Genomic DNA, 24,432 nt, shown 5'->3' with positions numbered 1-24,432 from the left:
CCCCAGGTGTAGAGCTAGACAAACACAGCAGACCAAGCAGCATCAGAAAGAGCAGGAAAGCTGATGTTTTGGGTCTAGGCCTTTCTTCAGGAATCTAGTTCAAAATTCAAAAATCCCAGTATATCCACAGATTTAAGCTAAGAGGCAGAATGTTTAAAGGGGGTGTGAGAGAGAGAAAAAATTACTGAGGGTCGTTTGGAAGCTGGAATCTGGAACTCACTGCCTGTAAGGTTGGTAGAAGCAGAAACCCTCATAACAACATTTCAGTGTTTAGACATGTACTTGTGATGTCAGGTGCGAGAAATGGGATTAAAGATAGTTAGGTGGTTGTTTTGACCAGCACAGACTCAATGGGCCAGAGGCATTTTTCCTGTGTAGCAGACATCTATGACTATAATTCCCCTTTAAACCGCACTGTCAGCAATGTCAACTGTACAAGTACAGTTGGTCACTAAATATTTAAATAAATAAAATGTCTAAAATAAAAGCAAAGTACTGTGGATGCTAGAGATCTAAATCAGAAAGTGATGCTGCCACACCAGCTGACTTTTTCCAGCTCTTTCTGTTTTTATTTCAGATCATCAACATCTGTAGTTGTGGCGGGTAGCTGTTGCAGATCAGCCTTGGTTTGGTTAGTAATAGTGTCTGCTGAGTCAGGCCATCATGGGTTTATGACCTATTCCAGAAACTCAAGCTGATGCTTCTGGTGCCAGTCCTGAGGGAGTGCTAGACTGTTTGAGATGCTGTGTCCTTGATGAACAGGCCCCATCTTCCCACCCAAGTTATTGTGAAAGATCCCCCGTCACCGCTGTGGTCGGGGGGGGGAAGACTTTTGTTTATATGTAACTCCTTTGGGTACTTTGCGACGTTCAAAGTGTTTCACAAGTAATAAAGTATTTTTGAAAACTAACCCCTATTATAATGTAGGAAACATTGCAGCAAATGTGTGCACGGCAAGATCTCACAAACAGCAATATGATAAAAAATTATCAATGTAAAAGGTTTGTATTACCTTGTTTGAGGGATGAAGGCTGAGGAGTATCCCAACTTTGAGTGGAATCATAGACATCCACCTTAGAGGGCAGATAGACCCTTTGATTATAGATTCTGACAGTTTTCCACTCCTTCAGTACAGTATAGGCAGTGCCAACCTCCAATGTTGTGCCCAAGCCTCCGAGGACGGGAGAGTTCGTGCCTGTGTCCTGGGCCGATAGTATTCAGCTGCATGCAAATTAGACTCTGTGTTGGCTACACTTTAAAAACAGATATGTCCTGTTGTAGTACTTTGAGACTACCTGAGGTAGCGAAAGACTCTCTCCTAGTTTGTGTGTATATGTGTCTGTGTGTATGCACGTGTGTAAAATAGATAGTGTAGACCTTGGATTGTTTCTGGCTGACAGGTATAATGCTAGAGCTGTTCAGCAATGATCTTCAAAATGTCATAGACCCTCCAAAAGATTTGGAAGGACTGTTTAAACTCTCATTGTGTGCTTCATAAATGTCTGAATGTTGTTAGTTTTCAAATCCTTAGTTAGGGCCTCTTGCTTGTGCTGCCAAATGGCAAGTGACATTTGCACCAAAAAATTCCAGGCGATGACCAGAACCAATAAGAGACAATCCAACCACCGCCCCTTGACATTCGATGGTGTTACCATCACTGAATCCTCCACTATCAACATTGTGGGTGTTATCATTGTCCAGAAATTCAACTGGACTCACCACATAAACACTAGCAACAAGAGCAGGTCAGAAGCTGGGAATACTGCGGCGAGTAACTCACCACATGACTCTGCAAAGCCTGCCCACCATCTACACGGCACAAGTCAGGAGAGTGATGGAAAAATCTCACTTGTGTGGATGGGTGTGACTCCACCAACACGCAAGAAAATTCACACCATCCAGCACAAAACAGCCCACTTTACTGGCACCGCATCCACTGCCTCCACCACCAATGCTCAGTAGCAGCAGTGTGTACAACCTACAAGATGCACTGCAGAAATTCACCAAAGATCCTCAGGCAGCACCTTCCAAACCCATGATCACTTTCACCTAGAAGGACAAGGGCAGCAGATACACGGGAACACCACCACCTTCAAGTTCCCCTCCAAGTCAATCACCGTACTGACTTGGAACTATATCGCCATTCCTTCAGTGTTGTTTAGTCAAAATACTGGAATTCCGTCCCTAATGGCATTAGGAGTCAACTCACTGCAGGTGGGCTGCTGTGGTTCAAGAAGACAGCTCACCACCACCTTGTGAAGGGAAAATAGGGACAGGCAATAAATGTTGGTCAGGCAGTGATGCCCACATCCCAAAAATGAATTTTAAAAAGTCACCTGGTGCTATTCTGCTATTCAGTTCCTTTGCAGCTGGTCTTTATCTTAACAATTTCATGGTCATTTTGAGTGAAACCAGTTTTATACTTCCTAATTTTTAAAAATGTTTTGCAAATCTTTAGTTAAGCCAAGGTGGGATTGAATCAACAAGTCTATCGCTGGAGATTTTGTTTTGTGATTTGCTTTGATTGATCAGCACTTGATAAACATCCCTGAATGCGCTCATTGCTGTATTAACCACCAGTGTAAGATGATTAGTTGACCTCATTACAAGGCTTATTTACTAGCAGCAACAACATTTGTAACAGGCCTATTATCTGCAAACTAAAGGTAAATGTTCAAGCTTTGCTTCCTTTTTTGAGTTACAAAAGAGCTTAGGGAGCGGCTATATCCTTTTTGATTTCTCCCTAAAATGTTTCAGCCAATCGGTTCCCATTTTTCCTCCAGTATAAGTTGAGATTGAGTGAAATTTGGCATTCTTGCATTTGTCCTGTTGAGTGCAAGATGAAAAGCTTTAACAACATGTCTCTGCATATGTGCCATTCAGATTTTCATATGTGATGTGTTTCAGGTCACAACCCAGTGCTTGGGCATAGCGTTAGGCTGTTTAGCAGCTGACACAGGCATGATGGGATGAATGGCCTCCTGTGCTCTAAATCTTAACTTTAGACTCAGTCAAGCAGTGTGAACTGAACAAGTATAAACCTTAGCAATAGAGACTGTGTGATTAAATACTGTGAGATTCTATAAACCGTATAGCCTTACTTACCACGTCTGTTCCCCTCACTGTTATGTCAATCATTTCAAGCCTCTATGTTCTAAAGGTAAATTGAGTCCAGAATGTAGCCATTTGCAGAGGCTGAGAATAAAATGTTTGCTGTTTACATTCACAGTCACAACACACATCTTCTCTTACCATAGAACTTTGTCTGAATTCCAAATTATGAGGGACAAGAGAAACTACGGAGTAATGATTTCCTCTCAGGAGAGGGCTGGTAACCAGAGGACACAGACTGAAGATAATTGTTGAAAGGATGAGTACAAGTATGAGGCCTGGAAGCTGATGCAATAATTTTTACGTTAGTTTAGTAGTTTGGAACTTGAGTATTGCTGAAAAGAGGCACACTTGATATAAGCTTTTCATCTTGCACTCAGAACAATTTGCAAGAAATTCTAAGTAAATGGGAGCAGCATTGCATTCTTCATGGCAATGCCTCTACTAATCAGAGTTCACTTGCCAACCAATTGATGTCGATGTTAGTAAGGAAGGTATGCTAGGAATTTTGAGGACGTTGAAGATAGATAAGTCCCCCAGGCCTGATGGGATTTATCCAAGGATTCTATGGGAAGTGAGGGAAGAGATCTCAGGACCTTTGGCGATGATCTTTTCATCTTCACTGTCCACGGGTATGGGGCCGGAAGATTGGAGAGAGGCAAACGTCATTCCCTTGTTCAAAAAAGGGAATAGGGATAACCCCAGAAATTACAGGCCAGTTAGCCTTATGTTAGTGATTTATTGGAAAGGGCTCTGAGAGCTAGGATTTATGATCACTTGGAAAAGCACATTTTGATTCGTGATAGTCAACATGGATTTGTGAGGGGTAGATCATGCTTCACCAACCTTACTGAATTCTTTGAAGAGGTGACCAAACACGTGGATGAAGGTAGAGCAGTGGATCTGGTATACATGGATTTAAGTAAGGTGTCTGAAAAGGTTCCCCATGGTAGGCTCATGAAGAAGGTAAGGAGACATGGGATGGGGGAAATGTGGCAGATTGGATTCAGAATTGGCTGGCCCTTAGAAGACAAAGGGTGGTGGTGGATGGAAAATATTCAACATGGTGCTCAGTTATGAGTGATATACCTCAAGGATCTGTCCTGGGTCCTCTTCTATTTGTGATTTTTGTAAATGATCTGGATGAAGGAGTGGAAGGATGGATTAGCAAATTTGCGGATGATACAAATGTGGGTCGAAATGTGGACAGTGTGGAGGGCTGTTCTGGGTTACAAGGGAACATGGATAGAATGCAGAGCTGGGCTGAGAAGTGGCAGATGAAGTTTAACCCTGAAAAGTGTGAGGTGATTCATTTTGGAAGGGCAAACTTGAAAGCAGAATACAGGGTTAATGGAACGATTCTTGGCAGTGTGGAGGAGCAGAGGGATCTTGGGGTTCATGTTCACAGTTCCCTGAAAGCTGCCACCCAGGTGGATAGACTTGTTAAGAATGCATATGTTGTATCAGCTTTCATTAATAGAGGGACTGAGTTCAAGAGCCGTGAAGTTATGCTCCAGCAAATCAAAAGCCTGGTTCGGCCACATCTGGAGTATTGTGTCCAGTTCTGGTTGCCTCATTGGAAAGATGTGGAACCGTTGGGAAAGGTGCAAAGGAGATTTTACCAGGATGTTGTCTGGAATGGAGGGAAAGTCTTATCAGGAAAGGTTGAGAGAGCTAGGGCGTTTCTCTTTAGAACGATGAAGGATGAGAGGTGAATTGATAGAGGTGTACAAAATGATCAGAGGTACAGATAGAGTGGACAGCCAGAGACTTTTCCCTAGGGTGGAGGTAGCTATTACGAGGGGGCATAGTTTTAAAGTGAAAGGAGGTAGATATAGGGGAGACGTCCTTAACTCTGAGAGTAGTAGGAGCGTGGAATGCATTGTCGGAGAGGGTAGTGGAGTCAGCCTCATTAGGGGCATTTAAGTGGCTATTAGATAAGCATATGGAAGATATTATGAGGTAGGGCTAGATCTTAGGATTAGGGTAAAAGTTCAGCACAACATTGTGGGCTGAATAGCCTGTACTGTACTTATTCTGATACAGTTTAAAGTTTTTGTTCCGTCTTTATACTGATGTTTCCTACAAATTGTCCTGATGAGGGCAAAATGAAAAGCTTTGACGACCTGTCTCTTTTTTTCAGTAAGAATGGGTGGGGAAATTTCCAGGCTGTAGAGAGGGGGGAAAAAAACTGGGAGTAGTGAGATTAACTAAATAGTTCTACTAACGGATCAGCACAGAATGGACTGAATGACTTCTCCAGTGCAATATGGCTCTTTGATTGTCAGAACTTGATAGACAAAAGGTATTGGCTACACCTGAAGCCTCATCTGATTGGAGTTGGGTTTGCCTTTAGTGAGTTTCTGTTTTGCTTTTTGCTTACAGAGCCAGTGTTCCGTGCTCCTCTGGTGCTGAGTAAAGCAGGTGATGTCCGGGAAGAGCTTGAGAACCAACTCCGACAGGTACTGTCCCCTCACTTCAGTTACTTCGGTCAACTGTTTTTCGAATGAGGAGGGGAATGGGCAAGGGTTGGTGGACTAGAGAATAACCTGTCTCCCTGGAATAGACAATAGACAATAGGTGCTGGAGTAGGCCATTCGGCCCTTTGAGCCAGCACCACTATTCGTTGTGATCATGGCTGATCATCCACATCACAATTTGCACTGTAACCATTTATTGCTGATGTTGCGTTGGAGGAAATGCATATTCTACGGTTGTGTTCCAGGCCTGAGCTTGTGAGTAAATTCTGTCATATCACACAAGTGCCAGTCAGTGGTGATCTCAATACAGTATGTGGTAGCCCTCCTTTTTATTAGACGCTGGTTGAACTGTGGTTGTCAACTCTTTCGGCATCATCTTCTGGGGCTCCTGAACCCCACTATGCCATTGGCAGTCTTTGCTGCATTTGCTGCAGAGGAAGACATTGGACTGAGAAGGTGCAGTAGTTACTAGTTTCTGTTTTCACTGGGCTCTCTTCTCACAAGCTGACGTTTTCATTTGTGCTTACATCCTCCAGTAGTCCTACCGAGCAGTAGGCATCCAGACATTACAGCGATCAGTAGCTGTCTCCATGAGAGAGTCTAAACATCACCTCTTGATATTCTGTGGTAATACTATTGAATTCCTGCCATTAACATTCTAGCGATTACTATTAACCAGAAACTGAACTGGGTTAGTCACATGAATCCTGTGCCAAAAGGACATGGCAGAGACTGAATATTCTCAGAATGTAACTTAACCTCCTGGCTGCCTGTAAGATGTAAGTCAGAGTGTACACAATACCTCCCACTTGTCTGGATGAGCACAGCTCCAACAATGCTCAAGAAGCTTGACACCATCCAGGGTAAAGGGCCTACCTGATTGCCACCTTTATCCACCACCTTCAACATGCGCTCCCTGACCACTGATGCACAATGGCAACAGTGTGGAGCCCTGGAGCTGGGCTGGAACAGTCATAATATTGCCCTGGATCTGGATATGAGTTTGCTCGCTGAGCTGGAAGGTTAGTTTTCAGACGTTTCGTCACCATTCTAGGTAACATCATCAGTGAGCCTCCGATGAAGCGCTGGATGTGTCTGGGTCTGTGCCGTGGAACGAGGGCATTCCAACTTTTGTGAGCTCACCCTGATGTGTATCTGGACTCTCTGTCCTTAACGATATATCCTGTAGTACGCAGACTTGAAAATTTGTCTTGAAATTTCCAATTGACCCCCAGAAATCCATACTTCCACTCCCTTTTGTGTCAGGAAGCCTCTAAAAGATGCACTGCAGCAACTTAGCAAGGCTTCTTAGCACCTTCCAAACCCAGTACTTGCATCTAGAAGGATAAGGGCAGCAGATATATGGAAACACCATCACCTGCAAGTTTTACAACAAGCTACTCACCATCCTGAAATATTTTGCTGGTCCTTTACTGTTGCTGGGTTAACATCATAGAAATTGCTTCTTCTGAGCACTGTAGGTGTCCCTATATCATTCAGACTTCAGAAATTAACAAAGTGGCTCACCACTAAGATGCTGATAACCATGTGATGCTGAATGAGCTGTTTGATTTTGATCGTTCAGTCCAGTCTGCACGTACCCTACCCCTCACATTCCCCCAGTGCAAATCGCTGATCGGAGTCTTGAATAGCAGGGATTATTGGAGGTCAGGTAGTCAAATCCCTAAAAATTAATGTGAAAAATCAATCAATCCAAACTGCTAATAGAATGAAGGCCCTTTGTGGCAGATACACAAGAAGCAAAAGAATGTATCAATTGTGGGAAACATCTAAAGTGACTGCACTCAATTGTGCTAAACCTCAGGAAGGATACCCCACATTGCCACTGTGGCATGAATTCACCAGAAAGCTGCCTGGCCTTTTCAGGGATAAATTGCACACTCAGCTTACATGACCTTTGCCTGTTTTCCTTTCAGTTCAGGGGTTTAAATGGTTTTCTGTTTGAAATGATTCATGAATTTGGTGGTGTAGATAGAAACTGTTTCCTCAGGGAGTGGATGGACAGAGTCCCGAACAAGAAACAGAATAGCGAGTTTTGAGAAGATTTGTAGCTCAGGTTGAGTTTCTGGATTTGAGTTTGCTCGCTGAGCTGGAAGGTTAGTTTTCAGACGATTCGTCATCATTCTAGGTAACATCATCAGTGAGCCTCCGATGAAGCGCTGGTGTTATGTCCCGCTTTCTATTTATCTGTTTAGGTTTCCTTGGGTTGGTGATCCATTTATCTGTTTAGGTTTCCTTGGGTTGGTGATCACCAACGCAGGAAATGACATCACCAACCCAAGGAAACCTAAACATATAAATAGAAAGCGGGACATAACACCAGCGCTTCGTCGGAGGCTCACTGATGATGTTACCTAGAATGGTGACGAAACGTCTGAAAACTAACCTTCTTCTGGATGTGAGTTTGCTCGCTGAGCTGGAAGGTTAGTTTTCAGACGTTTCGTCACCATTCTAGGTAACATCATCAGTGAGCCTCCGACGAAGCGCTGGTGTTATGTCCCGCTTTCTATTTATATGTTTAGGTTTCCTTGGGTTGGTGATGTCATTTCCTGCGTTGGTGATCACCAACCCAAGGAAACCTAAACAGATAAATGGATCACCAACCCAAGGAAACCTAAACAGATAAATAGAAAGCAGGACATAACACTAGCGCTTCATCGGAGGCTCACTGATGATGTTACCTAGAATGATGACGAATCGTCTGAAAACTAACCTTCCAGCTCAGCGAGGAAACTCACATCCAGAAGAAACAGAATCTTCAAAATAGACTTAGGCTGTCAGGAAGCACTTCTTACACAAAAGGGGTTGGAAATGTGGATCCCTGGGGGTCAGTTGGAAATTTCAAGACAAACTTTCAGCTCTGTATTACAGGATATACAGTTAAGGGCACTTGGGGTCCAGATACACAGCAGAGTAACTTTATGAAATTTGGAATGCCGTCCTTCCGTGGCACAGATCTGGACACATCCAGAGCAATACCATCTTTACTGACTGTCCCGGCCCAGCTCCTGGGCTCATATCTTTTGGAAACAAGTATTTGCATGTCCCTGACACTCTTAGGAATGAGGCCAAGATTAGCATGCATGTGAGGATCAGCACTGAGGAGACGCCACACTGTCGGAAGGTCAATACTGGGGGATCGCTGCACCGTTGGATGGTCACTGCTGAGGGAGCGCAGCACTGTTGGAGAGTCGTTGCCGAGGGACCGTGGCAGTTGTCAGAGGGTTGGCATCAAGGGAGTGCGGAACACTGTTGGCAGACTGTACTACAGGAGTGAACCCTCCTTCCACTGACCCCTTCACCCGCTTCCAACAAACCGGGAACCCAACCCTCCTTCCACTGACCCCTTCACCCGCTTCCAACACCCACACCTTCTCCACCTATCTTCTTTACTCTCCATCTTCGGTCCGCCTCCCCCTCTCTCCCTATTTATTCCAGTTCCCTCCCCCCATCCCCCTCTCTGATGAAGGGTCTAGGCCCGAAACGTCAGCTTTTGTGCTCCTGAGATGCTGCTTGGCCTGCTGTGTTCATCCAGCCTCACATTTTATTATACAGGAGTGAATGCACTGTTTGAGGATCAGCATGACTGAGTGCTACGTTATTAAAGAATCACTATTCAGGAAGTGCTGCACTGTCCTTCAGGGGATCAGCTATGATGGTGCACCATTGTGTCAGGGCTGCGGGAATGCCCCACCATTGGAGAGTCAGGGATGAAGGAATACCTTGCCATCAGAGGGTCAGGTTAGAAGAAGAGCCACTTTTAACTGAAATCTGTCTGCCTTTTTGGGTGGATATTCAAAATTCCAAAGCTACTATTTCAAAGCGGAACCAGTGATTTTGATTTCTCCCTTATTCAGGAGAATGCTACAGCCATTCTCCACACAATAACTTCCCACCACAGTGATGAAATAACTTGTTTAATGATTCTGTGAGAAATTAGACAAGGTAGTGCAATGACCAAGCAGCCATGGCTACGTGATTTTTGAATCATGTCCTGTAATCTTCTATGTACAGCAAGACAGTGAGGCAGGGCTCTCCAAGTAATATCCCATCTGTATCAGAGTAATTTGCTGAGGTTCCACGCTTTACGTCCAAGTTGGGAAATTCTGGAAATTCCTTCTGTTAGTAATTTAGCTTTGCCCTTCTTGAATGAGAACAGTCAGACTAAACACTGCAGGGGAGTGATGAAATAAAAGACAGTAGATCAAACTCTCCAACTCTGCTTCTGCAGAGAGCAACTAGCGGAGTCATGACTCTGAAAGTAAATTATAAATCTCTACGTTGGGGAGTTAAATCTGTGGCCTTGCCCCTATTCCCTTTCTACTTCTGGGACTAGGCCCAAAACGTCAGCCTTCCTGCTCCTATGATGCTGCTTGGCCTGCTGTGTTCATCCAGCTCCTTATTTCCAAAACCAGTCATTTTTCTAAGCAGCGCAGCCAAGTTGCATCCTGAAAATTCCTGCTCAAGTTAGTTTCTTTTAAGTTTCACACTCATCTGCAGCTCCGCACAGGATTTAAATTATTTATGCCCTCTAAAACCAAATGGGAGGATATGTTGGCCACAACGAAATCTCTCTGCTTTTCCATTCTGGCCTCTTGAACATTCTGTGCTGTATTGTTCTGCGACCCATTGCCCCTTTCCTGCCTGCCAGTGTAATTACTGCACCAGGGCTGCTGTGCCTTCACCTTCCTGAGGCCTGAACTCTGGAATTGCCTTGCTGAACCTGTCTGCCTTTTGGTTAAGGTGTTCGTCAACCAAATCCTAGTATCTCCTCACATTGTCAAATGCTTACACGCCAGTGAAGCACTGTGGGAAGTTTCATCCTGTTAAAGTTGCTGTATAATTTACAAATCCTTACTATTGAAGAAGTTTTGGTAGTAATGGGCGTGGGTACTGTAATGCTAATGTCCCCTGCTCATGTCCAGTTATCCAGCTTCGCCCATTACTTGCATGCAGGGTGGGATGGAGAGGGTGTAGTGGGTTCACTGAGACTGAGATTACAACATTTCCCGTCTCCAGTACGAGCCAGAGAAGGGGAGCTTGAAGGAAGATGATGAGTCGGTCACGGCGGAAATAATTCAGATTATTCTGGCTGAGGGGGAACACGAGAAGCAACAAATGGAAAAAAAGAAAACAATCATGGAGCAGGTGAAGAGGGATGAGGAGCTGGCAAGAAAATGGGGTCAAGATTTTGTGAGTGTTTATAAATTCTCTCTTGACTTTTTCTCTTTCTCATTTCCCTTGCTATCTTTTTATCTCCTTCTTTATCCTTTATCTCTTTTTATCCTTGCCTTCCATTCTATCCATCCCTGCCTCTTAATCCCTTAGCTCCTGCCTTAGCACCTCCATCAACATTGTTTCCTTGCCCCCTGATATTCACTTCCTGCTCCTTCCCTCTCACTCATAATATGCACTCACAATGAGCTGTTGACGTATTCTCTGAGCTGCCTGTTTCTGTTGGGGGAAGCACATGGAGAAAGTGGCCAGGCTGAATGTCTGAGCAGCTGCTGCTGGATGAGGGAGGCTCTTTCGTGTTTAACAGAAAATACAGTGGCTGCTGTGTAGTACAGAACCATCCAGTTGTTTTTGTTCACTTGTGGGATGTTGGCATTCCTGCCTGGGACAGCGTTTATAGGCCGTTCCAATTCGCTGCTAAAGGAGGTGGTGGTGAGCTGCTGCCTTGAACTGCTGCAGTCCATATGCTGTATGCTGACAATGCCGCTGGAGGGGAATACCAGGACTTTGACCAGGCAACTGTGATATAATCAGGGAAGTGATGGCTGCGTAATATTATTGCTGGACTATGAATCTAGAGACCCAGGTAATATCCTGGCTATCCAGGTTTGAATCTTACCATGGTAGGTGGTGGAATTTGCATTCATTTAAAAAAAAGATGAGATTAAAAGTCTAATGATGACCATGAATCAATTGATGATTGTTGCAACAAAACATCTGGTTCACTCATGGTCCTTTGGGAAAGGAAACTACCGACCTTACCTGGTCTGGTCAACAGATAACCCCAGACTCTCAGCAATGTGGTTCACCCTTAAACTGCCCACTGGGCAATTAGGGATGGGCACTAAATGCTGGCCTAGCCAGTGGCGCTCTCATCCCGTGAATGAATTTCTTTTAAAAATTTCCGAGTCATGGTGGTGGGTGGGTGGGAGGTGACTTTGCAGGTGATGTTCCCATGTATCTGATGCCCTTATCTTTGGGCAGCACCTTCTAAAGCCACGACCCCTGCCATCTAAAATTTTGAGTCTTTTATACCATGTAATTCGTTCTTAAAAATTTGATCTCAGACTATGGCTTTCGCCAGTTGCCCTGTAGAAGGCCCTGCTGATCTGCATTCTTTAACCACTACAGTATCCTCATCCACTGCCTGTGTCACCTGCGCCTGTACGAAGCAGTGATCTCCATAACCAGAAGGGTGCTGCGGCAAGTAACTCACCTCCTGATTCCCCAGCTCTGACTCACCTTCTATAAGGAACAAGTCAGGAGTGTGATAGAATACTCCCCACTTGCCTGGATGGGTGCAGCCCCACAACACTCCAAGAAGATTGACACCGTCCAGGACAAAGCAGCCCACTCTATTGGCAATGCATCCATAAGCATCCACTCCCTCCAGCATTGACGGTCAGTAGCAGCAGTGTGTACCAGCTACAAGATGCACTGCAGAAAATCACCAAAGATCTTCTCACAGCACCTTTCAAACTCATGACCACTTCCACCTAGAAGGACAAGGGCAGCAGACACTTGGGAACACTGCTCCCTGGAAGTTCCCCTTGAAGCCACTCACTATCGTGACTTGGAAACGTATCACTGTTCCTTCAGTGTCGCTGGGTCAAAAGCCTGGAATTCCCTCCCTAAGGTCATTGTGGATTAACCTACAGCTCATGGACTTGCAACATCACCTTCTCAAGGGCAATAAATGCTGCCCAACCAGTGATGTACACATCTCAGGAATGAATTTAGAAAAATAAGGCATACAGTATCCTGAGCTTTCCCTCATATAGCACAAGAGCAAAGAGGTCATGCTGAACCTACATTGGATATTGGAGAATTGCCTGTCTTTCTGGGCATCACTATTTTGGAAGAATGTGAATGCTTGAAGCAAACACAGAAGTGGCTTACAAAAGTGGGTCTGGGGATGAGACACGCTAGTTATGAGTGAACGTTGAAGAACTTTGGGACATTTTTCCTTGGTGAGGTGAAAGCTGAGGGGAGATTTGATACAGGTTTTTAAAGTCATGATTGGCCTGGACAGAGTAGGTATTGAGAAACTGCTCCCATTCTAAATGGATAGAGAACAAGAGGGCATAGTTTTAAAGTGCTTCGCAAGAAGCAAGTGTGTGGTGAGAGAAATTTTTTTTCTCACAGCAAGTGGTTTGAGTCTGGAACACACTGTCTGAATATGTGGTGGAGTCAGGTTCAATTGAAGCATTCCAGAATGTATTAGATAATTATTTCAATAAAAACTAAATGCAGTGTTATTGGGAAGTGACAAGGGTTTTGCACTGAGTCAAAATGTTCGTTGATTAATGCAGATGGGGTGAATGGCCTCCTTCTGAGCTCTCTCATTCTGTGATTACTGCTCCCTTGCAGTGGTGAGTAATCTAAGCCCCATAATTAGTAAGGGGATCAAGGACCAGGTGATCTTAGTGTGATGCTGCCCACGGACAAATATCATTGCAGGACATCTTGAGCACTACAGCAAGCGACTAACAAGCCCGGATGATTTTTCTTTTAGCACTAATGATCGAAAACATTGGGGAGAGCTGCCCCATTTTTCTTAAAATGCTTCGGCATCTGTCCCTTGTAAGAAGGCAGTAAGAGCCGAAGTTCAACGCTCCGTTCAAAATAAATCAGTCATCAATGTGACGTTTCCTTGGTCTGAACTTCTGACAGTATGGCACTCCCACAAGTAGTAACTCTGACAACGCAGCACTCCCACATTGCTTGCCTTTGGATAATGCAGCATTTTCTCAGTGCTGGGCATCGGTGCTACACAGGCAGTAGGAGCCTGAAGGGATAGATTGGCACTGAACAGGCCACTTTACAAATGAAACCATCTTCTGGTGAATCTCTTACCCCTAGGAGTTATCGGATGTTTTAGGATGAAGCTCCACTGTTCATTCAGTGCGATATGAGATTTAATATTCATGTTCTTCTCCAGGCTACTGACAACATGTCTGATTCAGAGAATGAGGAGCCAGTGAAACATATGACTACGCGGCAATGGGGTTTAGCAGCCAACAACAAGCTGAGTGCCAGTTCATCTGGTCGATTTGCAAGGTAATTAGAGTCTTTGGTATCTTGGCCAAGAGAGTGGTTTTAATGAAGGAGCAGCCTTGGCTGTCTGCTGGCTGTCCTTGAACTTGCACTGAATTCCATTCACTATCTCTGTGCATTATTATAATCTATTCTCTTGTCAACTGTCTCAGCTAATGGTCCAGCAACAACACCATTTTGAAATGCTCAAATCCCTCCATGTTCCTCCTCCCTCTCTCTTTGTAATCTCCTCCAGCCTTCCAACCCTCTGAGATCTCTGCTCCTATAAATCTTGGCTCTTGGGAAAGCCTGGTTTTAATCAGTCCACCAAGGGTAGCCATGCCTTTAGCTGCCTGGGATCCTTATGCTCTGGAATTCCCTACCTATACCTTTCCGCTTCTCTCTTCTCCATTTAAGACCCTCCTTAAAACGCGTTTCTTTGACCATCGCCTGTGCCTGATATCTCCTGAGCGACCTGGTGACTTGTGTTTGAAAATCAATCCTATAAGGTACCTCAGAAAGTTATCTATCATTTTGTGAAGGAAGGTCCCGATCTGAAATGTCAGCTTTCCTGCTCCTCTGACGCTGGCTGGCCTGCTGTGTTCCTCCAGCTCCACACTGTATTACCTCAGACTCCAACATTGGCAGTCCTTACTATCTCTCGGGAAGTTATGCTACTTTCAAGGAGGTCTGTAAATGTTGTTGAAGTGTTCCTGGATTCCTTTCCATAAATCTTGGCTTCTTGTTACAGTGTGCTGAGCATCGAGGAGGAGAATCGAAGTTGGAGCACACCAGTAGAAAACAACCAGACCCGAAGAGGGACACCTCGCAGTGACAGCAGAACCAAGGTATTTGTGGTTTCTGACTGGGCTGACCTCGTAAACTGCTACATGACTGACTTCCTTTATGTGTTGAAACAATTGCTAATCATTTGGAAACATTATGCAGTTCCTTGTGCACAAGGAATTTCACTGTCTGCTTTGTTCCCTTCAACTTTATTATTCTTTAATGGGTTGTGGATGTCACTAACATAATTCATTACTCTACATCCCTCCCTAACAAAAATCTATCATTCTCAAGCTTGAAAGATGTACTTGTTCCCCAGCGTCTACAGGTTTAACTGGGGAAAGCTTTCTGGTTTTCCACTATCCTTATGTGAAGAAATTCTTCAAGACGTTGCCTGTGGATGGTTTGGCTCTAATTTTAAGACAGTGCTGCTTTTCTTTCAGTTTTCAGTCTGATTTGAAACTGCCAGAGTGTGACAGCAAAGAGCAGCATGTGCATGTGTAGGAGTGTACCAACAAATAAGGTCAGATTAGGCAAAAATGGTAAATGGGTATTAGGCAAATCCCTAGTTTCCCTTGAACTGAGTGGCATGCTGGACCATTTCAGTGGGTTATTTAGAGTCAACCACATTGCTCTGGATGTTTTTTATTCATTTACTGAATGTGAACATCACTAGTTGAGTCAGAATTTATTGCCTGTCCCTAGTTATCCTTGAGAAGGTAGTGTTGAGCCCCCATCTTGAACCACTGCAGTCCGTTTGATGAAGGGACGTGCAGAATAACATTAGAGATGGAGATCTAGGATTTTGACCCAGTGATACTAAAGGAAAGTAGAAGGTCTGGAGTCACGTGTAGTACAGACCAGGTTAGGATGGAAGATTGCCTCCCCTAAAGGACACTAATGAGTCAGCTGGGTTTTTGCAGTGATCACAGGTAGTTTTCATGGTCACCATCACCGAGAGTAGCTTTCGATTCCAGATTTATCGATTGATTTTAAATCAGGGAGGTCCAGCTGCCATGGCGGGATTTGAACTCAAGTCCCAGGAGGCTGTGAATTATTAATCTAATGACATTACCACTATGATAGAAGGATGACTTGAGAAGGGATTGTATTGGTTTGGTCAGGGTTTGCTTATGGGTGGAATAATTACATTTTTAGGTTGTGGGTCAATCGCTCACTTGAGAGGTAAAAAGTCATAATACAGGCTCTCTATCTGAATGCATGTTGCATGCGTAGCAAGGAGGATGAATTCATAGCACACATCGAAATAAATGAATATATTGTAGCAGTTGCAAGGTGACCAGATCTGAATGTTCAAGGCATTTGATATTTCAGAAGGATAGGAAGGAAGGAAGGATAAGGAGGTGGAGTAGTTAATTAGGAATGAGATTATTACAGCAGTGAGAAATAGTGTCATAGAACCGTACAGCATGGAGAAAGTCCTTTGGCCCAAACTGGTTCATGCCAACCAAAATGTCCATCCCATGCTAATTCTATTTCCCTGCACTTGGCCCATATCCTTCTAAACCTTTCTTAAGCATGTATTCATCCAAATGCCTTTTAAATGTTGTTAATGTACCTGCCTCAACCACTTCCACGGACAGCTCCTTCCATATTCGTACCACCCTTTGTGTAAAAAAAAAGTTGTTGTCTCAGCTTACCATATATTCTTTCTCCTCTTACCTTAAACTGACACCCTCTCGTCCTCGATTACCCAACTCTGGGGGAAAAGAACTGAGTGCATTCAACCTATCCATGCTTCTTATGACTTTATACACTTCTATGAGTACCCTCTCAGTCTCCTACACTGTAAACAGTCGGAGCTGTTCCTTGAGTCCTGGCAACATCCTTGTAAATCTCTTCTGCACCCTTTCCAGTCTACTAGCAAGGTGACCAAAACTGAACACAGTACTCCAAGTGTGGCCTCACCAATGTCCTGTAGAACTGCAACATGATTTCCCAACTTCTGTACTCAATACCCTGATTGATGAAGACCAGTGTACCAAAAGCTGCCTTAATTGCCCTTTCTGTGTATGACTCCACTTTCAGAGAACCACACACCTGAACTCCAAGGTCCCTGTGTTCCATTACACTCCTTATGGCCCTACCATTCACCACAAAACTCCTACCTTGATTTGATTTTCCAAAATGCAACACCTCAGACTTATCTATATTAAACTCCATTTGCCATTTCTCTGTTCGCTTCCCAAGCTGATCAAGGTCCTGCTGCTATTTCTGATGACTTTTCTCACTGTCCACAATGCCACCTATTTTAGTGTCATCCGCAAACTTATCAATCATGCCTTGTACATTCTTATCCAAATCATTGATATCGATTACAAACAGCAATGGGCCCAACACCAGCCCCTGAGGCACACCGTTAGTCACTGGCCTCCAGTCTGACAAGCATCCTTCCACTATTACCCTCTGCTTCCTACCATCGAACCAATTGTGTATCTAATTTTCCAGCTCTCCCCAGATTCCATGTGATCTAACCTTCCAGAGCAGCCTACCATGTGGAACCTTGTCCAAGGCCTTACTGAAGTCCATGTAGACTATGTCTACCGTCCTGCCCTCATCAACCTTCCTGGTCACTTCATCAAAGGGCTCTAACAAATTTGTGAGGCGTGATCTCCCACGCATGAAACCGTACTGATCAAGCTAATCAAACTGTGTCTTTTGAAATGCATGTATATCTTATCCCTCAGAATTTTCTCAAGTAAGTAACCTACCACAGATGTAAGTCTTACTGGTCTATAATTTCCTCGTTTTTCTTTGTTGCCCTTCTTGAATAAGTGCACAACATTCACTACCCCCCAGTCTTCCAGGACCTCACCTGTGGCTAATGATGATACAAATATATCAGCTAGGGCCCTTGCAATTTCTTCTCTAGCCTCTGGAAGGGTTCTTGGATATATCTGATTAGGATCAGGAGATTTATCCACCTTCATACATTCTGATACTTCCAACACCACTGCTACTGCCCCCAAGATATCGCTACTAACTTCCGCAAGTTCCCGGGTCTTCGTGTCTTTCTCCACGAAAGACACAGGAGAAATATTCATTGACAACCTTGCCCATCTCCTGCAGTTCCACACATACATGTCCACTTTGGTCTTTTGAGGGTCCTATAATCTCTCTACTTATTCTTTTTCCTTTAAGATACTTAAAGAATTGCTTTGAATTTGCCCTAATCTTCTCAGCCAAAGCTACCTCATGCCCCCTTCTCACCTTCCTCGATTTCCTTCTTCAGTAAATCTCTGTATCCCTTGTATACCTCCAGGGATTCCCTCAATCCCCGTTGCCCGTACCTGAGCCATGCCTCCTTTTTTTCTGGTCAAAGCCTCAATATCTCTTGTTACCCAGGGTTCCCTATTCCTGCCAACCTCTGCCTTCACCCTCACAGGAACATATAGACATTGAACTCTAGCTATCACACTTGTAAAGGCCTCCCACCTGCTAGAGGTCCCTTTGTTTGCAAACAAACTACTCCAATCAACCCCTGCAAGCTCTTGTAATTCCATCAAAATTCGCCTTTCCCCAGATTAGAATTTGAATCTGTGGACCAGTTTTGTTCTTCTCCATAACTACAGTAAAATGAATAGCACTACGGTCCATGGTCCCAAAGTGCCCCACCACTGTCGCCTCCGTCACCTGTCCTGCCCTATTTCCCGAAAGTAGGTTGGGTTTTACCTCTTCCCAAGTAGGACCCTGTATGTACTGCTTGAATGACCTTGATTTGAAGAATCAAAATGCAGGATTCATCTGGATGGAGATTAGAAAAAAATTACTGGTCGGTGTTTATTTAAAGCTGAGATAGGCTCTTGATCAATAGAGGAATCGAGGGTAATGGAGAAAGGGCAGGAAAGTAGATGTGAAGAAGAGTGGCCTTCAGGGGCTGAATGGTCTACTCCTGTTTCCATTTCTTATGATCTTATTATTTTGATTGGATCTGAACTTGATCTTCTAAACTCAAGGGGATGCAAGTCTGGTCTATATGAGCAGCCCTCATGATTTAACCTTGAAAACCATATCCCTGGTATAACAACAACAATATATCTTTGAGTGCCATTGATTTACATCATGTTTCCTGTGGCTACTTAGGATATACAACAGTATTGTTTACCCTCCATGTTGATCTCTCCCAGCCCTCTTCATCAGACTATAATGTATGTAAGTAGAAAAGTGGAATTCAAAACAGTCATGATCTTATTGAATGGTGGAGCATGCTCAGTGTCTACTTGTGTCACTCTACTGTCTTCATATGTTTCTCTATTCCCCTCCCTATGACCTCATTTCTTCTGAATTGACTCAATAGGATTCTTACTGTTTGATCTATGCAATGATATTTCAGCCAGTCTATCATTGAGATGGTGCAGTTTCCAGATGCACATTTTCTGATTTTATTTGCAGTGGATCCTCTCCAATCTCTCTCTCTTTTCTTTGCAGACAGCTTTGGTTTCTGCAGGTTCCCTCATTACCAACAATGTTATCAACGTTCTGTCATCCTCTGAAAACAGTCGCTCCAACTCTGCCCCAAACCTGAGCTCGGAAAAACGCTCTGCAAATGACCCAGTGCCATCATGCCCAGCCAAGAGGGAGCGGTCAGCCAGCCCCGACAGCAATGACAGTATCTCCGGGGAATTCAATCACTTCAAGCCCATCAGCTGTTCACCCTGCACCCCTCCGAAGAAGCTGCCAGATGGCAGGGTCATGAAACCCAAGATTGTCAAATCGACACCCCGAAACCTCGGCTGTGGTTTCTACAAGCCAGCTGCCGCCACCACCACTTATGACGTGAACCCCAATCTCCTACAGAAGTGGGGCCAGATTCTGCAGGAGCGCCATGAAGAGATGGTAGCCTCCAAGGGCACCCTGATTTCGGAGGATGAGGGTGAGGATGCTGCTGGCAGGCTGGGGGAATGGAGCGAGATTGTTGGGATGGAATTATCTTCAGCTTCGTGCTCCCCTGGCCTTCATAAGGTTGAATGCTTAGATTTGCAAAACTCTGCCGGCTGCATGGACTGCTCAGAGTCTGGCACAATGCCAGAAACCTACCAGGTGGTTTCTGAGGGTCGGAGCAGCCACGTGGAGCTGATCCCAACCCAACAAGCCACTGTGGAGCAGGGCAATGGATCTCTGCACAATATCAGCACGTCATCTTCTAGCCACATGGGGGCGAAGCAAAGCAGCGGACCCATCAGTGGCAGCAGCAGCAGATCAAAACATTCATCCTCCCATGGCAAGAAGAGGCGCCACAAGACCAAGCACACAGCGGAGTCAAGGACCAAACGGGCAAAGTGGAACATCAACAATGGTGACATGATGTCTGCCAGCAGCCTGGATCATAACCAACAGGAAGAGGAAGACAGAAGGCTAACAGCCAGGCTCCAGCGACGGCTTGATGCTGAGCGGACCGCAGTTAACCGACAGAAAGGCAGCGAGGATGGTTACCCGCTGCGGACAAAGACCAACTGTAAAACAAAGTAGCTCTGGGATGGTTATCATCCCCTCTCAGCTCTGCTCTGCCCAGGGATCTCTACCTGTTGCTTCCAGTCTGTGTGATGTGCGGCCCATACAGGAATAATACAGTCCTTCACTTCATGCTGGCTTTTTTTTGGTCTTGATCCTTTGCCGGTGCAGAATTGCTGACTTTAATTTCACTATCTGAGATCCCCCTTCTCCCTGAGCCCCAGAGAAATTTAATCCATCAGCCAGTGGTTGGATGTAGCCTTAATGCTTCCTTTTTATCACAAGAGCTGTATGCAGTTATTGACAATCCGTGTTTGTGATTCCTTCTTTCTGGGCCAGCTCCTGATGTGCTGCAGAAATAGCTGATCAGGGCCTTTACTGAGGTTCTGTATGAAGCAGATAATCATCATGCTCACCCCCTCTGATCCTGGGCCGTGTTGGATCCACATTGTTGTGAGTGAATGTGTTGCAAGGAGCCTAGATTAATTCCCATTTCAGGTTTCGTATGTGCAAGTTAGCTTGTCTTAATCTTTTTTTTTATTGAAAGGGGAATCATTTCTCAGGTTGGAAGAGGGATGATAGCAAGAAAATTTCTCTTCTTCCCTTATTAGTGCTTTCCCCTTAGTGTTTCATCTCTGTCAGTGCATGTGCCTGATTTGAGCAATGTATCAGAGTTGCTCTGGGTCCCCTCTGTCCATTCGTTGATGTGCATCCTTCCACCAACCAGCAACTTGTGCCAGGCTTTTGTATCCATGTCCTGCCTTTCTCCCACAGACACCTGACATGCTTCTGTGTCCCAAAGCAGAGGAATTTTTTTTATTCACCTAGTTTCACTGGAGCTGATGAACAGATGAAATTGACAGTCAGGGAAATGACTGCCAAGACCATCAGAAGTCTGCCATATATTGCATGATGACCACAGGAAAGAGGTTTAGCATTTTCCACCCCAACTTCCATCGCTGTTCCCAACCCGAGAGAAAGGTGTCAGATGATGTAGCGCGTGAACAGCATTTTCCACTAACTCGCTCCTAATAGGTGGCTGGGGCTATACCAGGGCTGAAACGTAACTGGAGGTTAGGGTAAGCCAGCATCCCGAACTCCCGTCTAATCCTAATGCCTCCACTGAAAGTTGTTAAATCACCATTTTGAGTAAAGAATTTATTTTCTTAATTTTGTTGTAAATTTTGTACCTTCAGAAATTCCTTTCAGCCAGCTGATAATTCTTGGCTTTTTCCAGCTCACTTTATCTGTGCTGTGTAATATTTCAGCCTAATCAATACTTGCCATGCTTATGGAAAGCCATCAGCATTCTTTGTTGTTTTTGAAAGTGTTGCGACTTATTAAACTTGCAGATAAAGAAACCTGACACGCATGTGCATGCACACACACATGTACGTGTACATATATACATGTTGAGCTGTCACCACTGTTGAACACTTAGCTTCTTTTGGGCAGTAGATACTTAGATGCAGAGCTCAACTTCCTGTGATCTGGCCTCCTAACTTGCAATCCAGTACCCAGACTAGCCGAAATGTCAACTTGCCTGCACCTCTGCTGCCTGGCCTGCTGTTCCTCCACCTCCACACTCTGTTGTCTCTGACTCCAGCATCTGCAGTTATTGCTATCTCTAGTTATTGTCCCCATCTTGTCTGTGAAATAGGAGGGTCAGATTTCACTGAAAGCAGGTCGTCTTGGTTGGGGCTATGAAGAAAGGGAGCCTTTTCCCTTGTTGCACCTGCCTTAAAGAGACTGCTTACTCCATCTCCCTGATGCAGGTATGGTGTGCAAGGTTTTGCAGCATCTGTTATCACTATTCCACCTTGCTTTCATACTCGAGCATTGTGCTGTTGTGTGAAATTGGAGCTTTTAAAGAAAAGAATATTGGTTTTGACACTTTGGCAATCAAACAGTTTCAAGAGCTCCCCAACTTTTACTGACCCTTTCCTCCTTCTGTTGCAGAATGTGGGTTATTGTAGAATAGGAACTAAACAAGGAACAACTTGGAAATCACAAATTGTTACTGTGCAGAGGGAAGGGTAAAAGTTTAGTCCATCGCGTCTACACTGACTCTCTCAGCATTTTGACTTAGTGCCAACCTCCTGCATGTTTCCTCTAAACCTGCATTATTTACATGGAAACAATCACCCACTATCTCCTTGAATGTCTTGGTTGAAGCAGCCTCTTCCAAGCAGTGCATTCCAGAACCTATAAGTGCTCAAAGAGTCAACTGTTGTCATTCTTGGTTCCAGCAGCTAGTTGGAGAGACTAAATGGCCAGTGCCTTCTGTGGGGAAGTGTATGATCACTCACTGCTGTGTTGCACCTGTATCAATTCTCTGGGGAAAAACATAGTAGGAGCAAGAGTTCAGAAAGAGAACCTAGAAGGAACCAGATCAACTGGGTGGTAGAATCCATGACTTATTCTGTAGAATTACATCGACTTCACAGAACAGAGACCAGCAGGTTTATGGCTCACGTAAGCTGCCTTCCGCCCTACTTTACCCTTTCCCTGCCTGCCTCTTGGATACAAGTCTTGTTTACAGCCAAATTGTTGTATTGTGACAGGCCTATTTAAATGCAGTAAATCTGAGTTTCGGATTTCTTGTACTGGTTCCTATACTGGTTTGGAAATTACAAACAAGGGCTAAATATTTTTGTAATCATGTGGAAAATATGAAGACATTTTCTATATGAAAAGAGTATTGGATTAATGAAAGAAAATGGACATTTTGTTAATATACTTTATACTAAACCCAGTAAAGCACTTAGGCTCATCCTAACTTGTTTTAAATTCTTTCACTGAGAAATATTTGTCAAAGAGATATATATTAAGGATTTGAGTTTGTGGACAAGTAATTTTCAGGAAAGCAGAATGCACTCACATAACCAATATTTGTACAGATTGAACTTACCATGCCTCGCCTTAATAGACATGAGTGCCAAAAGGAGTTGGATTGAGGAGTGTGTTGGTGTGTGTGTGTGTTTGTTGGTGTGTGTGTGTGTATGTGTATGTGTATATGTAGAAAAAGACTGTCCATATTATCTTGTTTTGTTTTTTTCGTGTTTGTCTCCATTGTTCTATGGCAAATAAATGAAAGTTCTGTCATCTTCCCCAATGGGTTACACAAGTTGGAGATTAATTAGTACTGCTGAGGATTGTTACCTCTGTGGTAAAACACTGTGTTGGGGAAGCATCTGTGTCCTTGAAGATAATTAACAATACAATGTAGGAGCACTAGTAGGCCATTCAGCCCATTAATGCCATTCTGTAAGATTGTGGCTGATCCAAAGTTCCTGATCTCCACTTTCCTATCTTTGTCCTGCTAACCCTTGATCCTGTCATTGATTAAAGACCGATTGATCTCAGCCTTGAATATATTTAATGAACCAGCCTCTACACCCTCTGCAGTAAAGAATTTCACAAACTCACATCCTTCTGAGAGAAGAAATTCCTCCTTATCTCGAAGATAAAAGGGTGACTGAGCCTGACTTTGAGATTGTGTTTCTGGTCTTAGACTGTCCCACAAGGAAACAATGTTTCCATATTTACTTTGTCAAGTTCCCTAAGAATCTAAGTTTCAAAACAAGTCGCCTCTCATTCTTCTAAATTCCAATGAATACAGTCCAGCCTACTTCACCACTTCTCATAAGATGGTCTTTCCATACCTGGGATTAGCCAAGTAATAAGGGGCCCAAACTGTTCACAGCATTCCAGGTATGGTCTGATTAGTACTTTGTGTAGCTTTAACAAAACTTTCCTCTGCTTGTGTTCCATTCCCTTCGAAGTAAAAGCCAGTGTTCATTCAGCTTCCCAATTACCTGCTGAATTTGGATACTAGCTTTTTGTGATTCCTGGATGAGGATTTCCAACTTTTCCAAATCCCCCTCGGCTTTCTCCATTTAAATTATATTCAGCTCATCTTCCTTCCTGCCAAAGTGCATGATCTAATATTTTAGCACACTATAGTCTTGTCTGCCAAGTTTTTGCCCGCTTGCTGAGCATATATCTGTCAACTTCATGTCATCCTCCTCACTTGCCTTTCTACCTATTTTTGTGTCACCTACAAAATTACTGATTGGTACATTCACTTTCCTCATCCAATTCATTAATGGATTGTGGCCAACTCTAATTGAATTGCATAATGAAGGTTCCATTGTAATTGAATTTTCTTCCACTGCATAATATGTTTCTCCCCTTTAGTTTATATTGTTACACCCACAAGCCGTTAAGAGATCGCAAATGTTTTTTCTAAAGAGCTGTAATCACTTAAATGTTTTTAAAATGGACTACT

At 44.0% G+C, this 24,432-nt stretch overlaps 1 protein-coding gene across 1 annotated transcript in view; it reads left to right on the top strand.

Annotated features, from left to right (window-relative positions):
- rnf169 (ring finger protein 169) overlaps nucleotides 1-23,342 on the top strand; it is a 27,034-nt gene extending 3,692 nt beyond the window's left edge. Inside the window, 5 exon segments of the mRNA XM_059646877.1 lie at nucleotides 5,497-5,573; nucleotides 10,632-10,805; nucleotides 13,789-13,907; nucleotides 14,635-14,731; nucleotides 19,119-23,342. Of these exon segments, the coding sequence (XP_059502860.1) occupies nucleotides 5,497-5,573; nucleotides 10,632-10,805; nucleotides 13,789-13,907; nucleotides 14,635-14,731; nucleotides 19,119-20,159 (1,508 nt within the window). The 3' untranslated portion in view covers nucleotides 20,160-23,342.
- Nucleotides 23,343-24,432: the final 1,090 nt, after the last annotated feature.

Source organism: Stegostoma tigrinum, chromosome 6 (assembly GCF_030684315.1).
Source record: "Stegostoma tigrinum isolate sSteTig4 chromosome 6, sSteTig4.hap1, whole genome shotgun sequence".
Classification (NCBI taxonomy): Eukaryota; Metazoa; Chordata; class Chondrichthyes; order Orectolobiformes; family Stegostomatidae; genus Stegostoma; species Stegostoma tigrinum.
Note: the sequence above shows the minus strand (reverse complement) of the source record. Positions and strands in the feature narration are given on the sequence as shown.